The sequence below is a fragment of the Hyalella azteca genome, unplaced genomic scaffold (genome assembly GCF_000764305.2).
Source record: "Hyalella azteca isolate HAZT.00-mixed unplaced genomic scaffold, Hazt_2.0.2 contig6244, whole genome shotgun sequence".
NCBI lineage: Eukaryota > Metazoa > Arthropoda > Malacostraca > Amphipoda > Hyalellidae > Hyalella > Hyalella azteca.
The window spans coordinates 43,749-52,608 of NW_025936410.1; the positions used below are offsets into that span (position 1 = coordinate 43,749).

Consider the following 8,860-nt stretch of genomic DNA (forward strand, 5'->3'; position numbering starts at 1 on the left):
ATGATTGCCCAAGTTAAGATGAGTAATATTTTAACTAATTACTCTGAATTGACATTCCTAAGAGTGTTAAGAGTTTGCCATTTGCGTTGTGCTTGCTGCAGTTCTTAAACTGTGGTCGGATATTTAAGCGGCCGTCATGTTACTGAGCATTTTTTAATCTTTCTGCCAGAAATTATTGCGCCCACACAGCACTTATTTATAGTAAGCCATTGACGGCTGATTGTGAAAGAGCCTATTTTGTTGTAGTTGTAATAACATTGACATTTAATAGTGTTCAGGAACAGTGAAGTGAATAGTGTAATTATTATAGTTCTGACGCTAACAGAATAAAAGTAAATTGAGAATATTTACCATCCTTTCCTGCCTTCTACCGAGAGTGTGTTCGTCCACCTGCTGTTTATGAACTGAAGACTGAAAGTTTACGCCTCACTGTAGCCTACACAACGTCTTGACACGACACAACGTCACTGTCGTCACGCGAGACGTGGCAAGACGTTTTCAGCCCTGACGTGTCCCCCTACAGCGCTACGTCAACGTACGCGTCGTCCCCGGATTTGGGGGACCGGGTTGGCAGGTGCAAGGGAAGCTCAAAAGACTCGCTGAGTCTTGCATCCCCAACTGATCATCCCCGTCTTTCATCCCCTACTAATCTATATAGGGGATTGAATCTGATCTGGTTGTGATTGATGGGAATGTCAAACCCGAGAACTTGTCGAACAGTGCAGAACTTACGGCCATCGTGATATCACACGTACCTACGACCATCTTAGATCATAAGTACTCACGGCTATCTCATATTTCATACAAACTTTATACAGCTATAGGACATACGTAGCTCGTATCTTAGACCACACGTACATACCACCCTCTTAGGCAATACGAAACCTGTATCTTAGGCGCTTCGTAGCACGTAACTTAGTCATTCGTAGCACATATCTTGGCCAAACATTGCTCGTATTTTAAGCCACACGTAGCTCGTAACATAGGCCATACGTAGCTCGTATTTTCAGCCATACGTAGTTCGTAACTTAGGCCATACGTAGCACGTATTTTAAACCATACATAGCTCATATTTTAAGATATACGTAGCTCGTATCCAAGACACGTACCAAGCATGACATGCCAACAAGCCCCGGACCTGACGCTCTCGCCATGCCGGCGAGCTGCGATCTTCATGGTAGGGGCGCTGGAGGTCCTGCTGTTTGGAGGAGCCGTGTTCGGGTGGCCGCAGCTTGTCCACCTCCTGAAGATGGACAGCGTTTTCGCTGATCTTTGCAACGACGTCAACACGGCCGCAGGGCCTGGTATCAACAAATACGAGGCTGTGCCGCAAGGCGAAATATTCAACAACAGCCGCTGCATGGCGCTAAATGCGACACCCGTCTTCTTGCCGGGACACAAGGTGAGATTAGATATCTTCGACCGGTTTATTTTGAGATAAATTATTCATTGCATGATTCCTTGTATTCTTTCCGATTATGTTACTCCGTAGATCTTAAATAAGGATGAAACTGGTCTCCGGAAACATGTCATTAAAAATCTGTTGTATATTCTTCAGAAATCAATTCAAAAGTTTTAGTCAATGCCGATGAATCATTTCATAAAAAAATGCAGAAAATAATTCATCGATCATAAATACAGAGTTACTCATTTCCTCAATGATGTATTCACCCCAATAAATTAATTGCCTCCAGTGAATCATTCTTCCGAATGAATCCTTCCCTCCAGTGAATCATCCCTCACTGTGAATCATCCCCAGTGAATTTCCCCTACGAATCATTCCCTCCAGGTGGGGGTCGAGCAATGCGCCCCCCAAGATGAGATGTTCGCGCTGATCTTCACGCTGGCGGTTGGGTGCTACGGTATACCGAGCTTCCTGGTGGGCTTCCTGCTGCATCACGCCGGCCTCTGGCCCACCAGGATCTCTGCAGGGTGCGTTGGGCGAGCGTGTGGCGACCGCGGGGCGAGCGTGTGGCGACCGCGGGGCGAGCGTGTGGCGAGCGTGGGACAAGCGTGTGGTGACCGCGGGACGAGCGTGCTGTGGCGAGCTTATAGGGCGAGTGTCTGGCGACCGTAGGGCGAGCATGGGACGAGCGTGGGGCGACCGCGAGGCGAGCGTGTGACGTGCGTATATAGGGCGAGCGTTGGGCGAGCGTAGGGCGAGCGTGGGACGAACGTGTGGTGACCGCGAGGCGAGCGTGGGGCGACCGCGAGGCGAGCGTGTGACGTGCGTGTGGCGAGCGTGTGACGTGCATGTGGCGACCGCGGGGCGAGCATGTGGCGACCGCGAGACGAGCGTGTGGCGACCGCGGGGCGAGCGTGTGGCGACTGCGGGGCGAGCGTGTGGCTACCGTGCTGCGTGTAGCTTAGCAAAATAGAAATGCGTGCTCCCTAATTATGGTATCGAGTCTCGTAATGTTTTACCTACGGAAATCGGGACGAAGTTCCTACACGCGATGGTTTTACGGAAAAAATTCTTTGAAAATTTTGCATAGCAATTTTATATGATTTAATTTGTAGTATTTTATGATGACGGAGGCATTGAAATATCTTTGTTTACAGGGCGATGCTGTGTGTGGGCTTCATATTTCTGGGCATCACGACCAAAGGTATATATAATTGGCCTCATTTACTGCCTCACTTACTGCTTCACTGCCTCTATAATGAGATAAGTTTTATAATAATAGCTTACCAATGAGATCAGTGTTGTGATTTGATGCATCATATGTTCGTGTTTTATAATAATAGCTTGCTAATAAGATCAGAGTTGTGATTTTATCTATCATACGTTCATGTTTATACGAACATTGTGAGAACATATATTATTTCTACTGATTCTTTAGCAGCGATGTCCCAACAGAGTCGCCGTACTGGCTGTTCCCAGCCATGATGCTGCTGGCGCTAGGAGGCAACCAGCTGCGCATGAGCGGCTTGCAGTTCGCTGACATGTTCCCTGCACACAAAGCCACCGCCCTCACACTCCTAGCCAGCATGTTCAGCACCTCCGCCTCCCTCTTCCTCGTGTTCCAGGTGACATGTTCACCCTCCTAGCCACCTTGTTCACCCTCCTAGCCAACTTGTTCGCCTTCCTAGCCAGCATGTTCACCCTCCTAGCATCATGTTCACCCTCCTAGCATCATGTTCACCCTCCTAGCATCATGTTCACCCTCCTAGCATCATGTTCACCCTCCTAGCATCATGTTCACCCTCCTAGCCTGCATGTTCACCCTCCTAGCCAGCATGTTCACCCTCCTAGCCTGCATGTTCACCCTCCTAGCATCATTCACCCTCCTAGCCAGCACGTTCACCCATATATAATAAGTGGGATTGTTTTTAATTTAATATTAGAGATTTAGATTAAGTGGGAATTTATTTTTTATTAGATTAAAATTGAGATTAAATGGGAATGTTCTCCGATCGAAGAATAAAACATTCAAGAAATGTTGCTATGTTGTGCAGCTTGCAGAACGGTACCACATAGAGCGCAGCATCATATGTTGGTGTCTGGCTGGACTGTCAACATTCGTGCTGTGGATGACATTCATCATGCCACCACACCACATTCCTTGCCACGACGACTACGGTGAATACACCACATTTTATGTTGAACATTATTACATACATTTCAACATGAATGCTACATAGGAATGACTATGTTAACATGTGTGAGGTGTACAGTAATATCTTTATTTATTTATTTATTTATTGAAGAAAAGTGGTTACCCTGATGGCTAGCGGAAAAGCTCCATATTGAATTAAAAAATAAATATCGGTCTTTGAATATTAAATATCGGTCTCTGAAGTTTGTCAACTTTAACATGATGTGCCGGTTTAATGTATTTCTCTAAACGTTGTTATACGTTGTCGCTCTGTATTAAATACGTTGATATCTACACGCTCTTGAAAAAGTTAGAAAATTATGTAATCATCGATTACATTAATAATCCAGTGCTATTTCTGTAGCATTAATGTAGACCATAAAACTGGCACACTGCAAATAATTTTTACGTTTTCATTCAATTTAATTCATGTAGTTTTCATTCACGGTGCGCTGAAGGACCAATTGATGGTTGTAGGCGGGATTTTATAGTTCGTTTTCTAGTGATTTTTTGGTCAGAATTTCTTGTTTTTTTAACTAAAAAAAATAACATGACCTGCTTCCTGGTCTTCGCTCCCCGCGTCTGTCGTTAATTATCATGTTAATTAATTTAAGTAAATAATTAATTATTAATAAAGTCTTTTTTGCAGACAAATCAGGCTACTTAATTAGTTAATTATTTATTATTAAAGTCTTCTTGTTTTACAGACAAATCAGGCGTCGGTGAGCACGACGAACTCACGCTCTCCTACAGCTACAAGTGAGTCACGTGTACAAGTGTGTCACATGTACAAGTGAGTCACATGTACAAGTGAGTCACATGTACAAGTGAGTCACGTGTACAAGTGAGTCACATGTACAAGTGCGTCACATGTACAAGTGTGTCACATGTACAAGTGTGTCACATGTACAAGTGTGTCACATGTACAAGTGTGTCACATGTACAAGTGTGTCACGTGTACAAGTGTGTCACATGTACAAGTGTGTCACGTGTACAAGTGTGTCACGTGTACAGCAATAAGATCGCCGTATCGCCTTACTATTCTTGTATGTATGACGGTAACGTCTGATGCTCATGATACTTGAGCATGATTACGACATCCAACATCGTAACATCACTAATTTGATGCTCATGATACGTGGACATGATTACGACATGCGTCGTCACTCCACGTCTTTATGACTCTAATAAAGTGCCATTACGACCGGCCAGCAGCTTACGACAATCGTGAGATTCTTTAGGAATACTCGTACGATGTCGAATACATTTCATAAATCCTGCCTTTCACCTAAATTATCTCATTCGCGTCAACATATCCGCCATCCCCGCTCATGTGGAGTATGGGTGTCTGAATGTCGTCGATTTAAAACGAATTTTTTCAAAATTCGTGCCCTATTTTGGGCAAATATTGGGCTGTGCCCTATTTCATCCTGTCGAAACAATAACATTGGAAACCTTCTTTCTTTCTTACCAGTACTAATTAATTCTATTATTAAACACATATCTATTACTACTAGTAATTCTCTTGTTATAGGACTGCTGATAGTTTATCATCACGAAGCTAAACGATGGCCCAGGGTGGCTCAGTGGTTGCAATTCAGCTGGCCTATACTTTCAAAAAAAGTTAAGGGATCGTAAGTTCATCAGCCAATAATTGACGGCCTTTCAAGCAATATCCACCAATCATTGACAAGAAAATAGAGCGTAAGTACTTACGTTCACTTTGCGAGTTTTGAAAATATGGTCCCAGAGTACCAGGATTGGCGCAGAGAGGCGCGGGTTCGATCCCAGCTCTGTGCGCCAGTTTCTGGTCAGAATCGGCGAGGAGGCCGGGCGGTTAAGCACTGCAGAATTGTAGCAGTGTGTTGCGAGTTCAAGAACGCAACAAGCTGTGAATGTTTTGCGATGTTAAGAATCGGCGACAGGCCTACGGCCTAATAAACGCTAAAACCGCTATTATTATTATTATGTGCGTTTGTAGCACAGGAGGGGTGGCGGTGAAGGAGGTGCAGGAGCTGTCCCTCCTGAGGGCCCTGGTGACGCTGTCGTCCATCCTGCTGCAGGTGTGGCTAACTGCCAACCTCCTCGCTGTTAATATCTACCAGCTCACCTACAACTACTGGATCACTAGTGAGCCTCTCTAGTTGAACCTACCTCAAGTTACTATATTTCTATTATATTCATGCTAGTTGAACCTACCTCAAGTTATCGTTCTATTATATTCATGATAATCGCCCTCTTGTTGGACCTACCTCAAGTTATAGTTCTATTATATTCATGATAATCGCCCTCTAGTTGGACCTACCTCAAGTTATAGTTCTATTATATTCATGATAATCGCATGTAATTAAACGGACGCCACTCGTGCCACTCACGCTTGTTGNCGTCCATCCTGCTGCAGGTGTGGCTAACTGCCAACCTCCTCGCTGTTAATATCTACCAGCTCACCTACAACTACTGGATCACTAGTGAGCCTCTCTAGTTTAACCAACCTCAAGTTATCGTTCTATTATATTCATGATAATCGCCCTCTAGTTGAGCGTACCTCAAGTTATCGTTCTATTATATTCGTGATAATCGCATGTAATTAAACTGATGCCACTCGTCACTCGTGCCAGTCACGCTTGTTGTAGACATGCCACTCACGCCATTCACTCGTGTTGTACACATGCCACGCACGCCATTCACGCTTGTTGTAGACATGCCACTCACGCCATTCACTCGTGTTGTAGACATGCCACTCACGCCATTCACTCGTGTTGTACACATGCCACTCACGCTTGTTGTACACATGCCACTCACACCACGCATGCTCCACAGTCGTGTCGTGCACCACGGACGAGGCCGAGCTCTTCTCGATCCTGTACAGCTGCGTGAACTTCATTTCGGTGTTCGTTGACCTTCTGTAACTCTTGTGCCAGAGGCCCTTCTGTTACTCTTGTGCCAGAGGTCCTTCTGTTACTCTTGTGCCGGAGGCCCTTCTTAAACTCTTGTGCCAGAGGCCCTTCTGTAACTCTTGTGCCAGAGACCCTTCTGTTACTTGTGCTTCAGAGCCTTTTTTGTGCTCTGGACCTACTAGTATTGTATTACCCAGTATGAACTGAAGATTTACCAACATTCCAAAGTTAGAGTTCCAAAGAACTCCTCTCGTGTACCGATATAACCCTTCTTTCGTACCTACGTAACCCTTCTCGGTACCAACGTGTCCCGACATACCCTTTGACCTCACACCTCCACCAGGCCTCTCATACCGTGACCGCCGTACCAGGGAGATCCGGTCGACCATCTTCCCGCTGGCGTTCACCACCGTGTGCACGTTCTGCATGTACCTGCTCCTGCTGTTCTTCCACCCTGTGGGGGTCTACTGCTCCCTCGTCTTCATGGCCCTCACACGTCCTTGCGTCGTCGCCGTCGCCACCGCTTTCGTCAGGATAAGGTGAGTCTTGCTCACTCCGAGTAGGTCTGATGACGATGGTGATAGAATGGTGGTGTTGAGTTGACTGATGCTGTGGAGGGCATGGTGTTTCATGAGGGTGGGGTGGTTTCGTGTTTACGTAAAGAAACAAGATTGAAGCAGTCACTTTCGTGTTCGAGACACTGAACAAGTTGTGAAAAGTTCTACGATGTTAAGAATCGGCTACTGGTCTCAAGTCCTAATTTGCAACGCTGACACGCTGTTATTATAATGATTGAGGATGTAAATGTCATACACGATGCTCGACATGACGCTATACACCAGTGGTTCCCAAAGTGGGCGATATCGCCCCCCTAGGGGCGGTGGAAAGATTTTGGGGGGCGGTACGGAAGAAAAGGGCGTTTGGGGGGCGATAGGGGGGCGGTAGTCCGAAGTCAAAGTCAGAAGTTCCAACGTTTGTTTGACGATTTGTACACAACACGTGCAGCACATCATTACTCCTAGCAATGGTTTTGTCACCCAGATCTGTTTTTTTAACCTCTCCTGTGTTTACGTCTCGGACAAATTAACGGCCGGTCTCACGGCCAATTTCCAAATTCAATGATCAAGGAATATCTCGAACTAATGAACTTAACTCGTTGAAACTTGGTACACATATTCATTAGGACCTAACGGTAATGTTTAGTTCGTGAATTTATTTTAATTTTGCCTTCATTTGTTTTTGCCATAGTTATATGGAAATACGGGCCGAAATTCACAGTGAACAAGGAATTTCTTCCAACTATTGAACAGATTCGAACGAAATTTTGAATTTTCAGTCCTAACTACCGAACGGTAATGTTAACTCGTGAAAATTTATTCGATTGTGCCCTTGTTCGCGAGTTTTTTTTTTTTCATTTCACCTTCATTCGTGATTTAAACAGCAATACGCGCTTAAATTCGCAGTAATCAAGAAATTTCCTCCAAAACTACTGAATATATTTGAACGAAACTTATTATTTAAATACCTAACCTCAGCAACGGTGATGTTTAGTTTGCTACAAATTTTTAGTTTTGACTTCGTTTGCGAGTTATACGGCTATAAGTATACGGATATTCGTAAACGGCTCTTAGTTAAACCGGCCGGTAGAAAAGCCAGTTGTTCCTCCTATATCTGTTAACTCGCGAACGAAAGCAGAATAGAAAATTTTTCATGAGCTAAAAATCACCGTTGGGAGGTTATGTACTTATATTCAAAGTTTCGTTGAAATCTATAGAGTAATTTAGAAGAAATTTCTTGATCGCCGCGAACTTAAGCGACAAATTATCCTGCGATACAGGCCGAATATAAGGAAGTGTGAAATCAAGAATGACGGCAAAATGAAAAAAAAAATCGAAAAAATCGAAGGTAAAATCGAAAATTTTTTGAAGCTAAAAAATCATCATTTGGTAGTTAGGAATGTATATTCAAAATTTCGTTAAATTTCAAATTTTCGTTCAAATTATTTGATCACTGCGAATTTCGGCCTTTATCGCAATATAACTCACGAATGAAGGTAAAATTTAAAATTTTTACGAGCTAAAAATCACCGTTAGGTTCTGATGAATCACCGTTCTGATATTCCAAGTTTCCGACCGGCCACGAGTCCGGCCGTAAATTTGCCCAAGATGTCCTAGGTTTCTAGTGCTGAAAGAGTTAAAACAGCTTAAAAACATATTGGTTCACTAAATGGGGTTCTATTTGTGAAATACACATTTGTGTTTAACCTTTATATTTTGAAATTGCAGCGTACTAAATTTCAGGAAAGAGGCGTATGTTTTATATGGTCTGTGGGGGGCGATAGAAATTCACTAGGGAGCCAAAGGG

General features: G+C 44.1%; 1 protein-coding gene across 1 annotated transcript; it reads left to right on the forward strand.

Moving 5' to 3' along the window:
* Positions 1–7,035, forward strand: LOC108670416 (equilibrative nucleobase transporter 1; the record flags this gene model as incomplete). Its single annotated transcript, XM_018157891.2, has 10 exons — positions 1–1,402; positions 1,790–1,932; positions 2,563–2,609; positions 2,861–3,030; positions 3,460–3,583; positions 4,307–4,358; positions 5,581–5,645; positions 5,984–6,067; positions 6,420–6,504; positions 6,868–7,035. Coding segments are annotated over exons 1-10 (1,226 nt in total), but the record flags the coding sequence as incomplete, so codon positions are not given.
* Between the last annotated feature and the right edge of the window lie 1,825 nt (positions 7,036–8,860).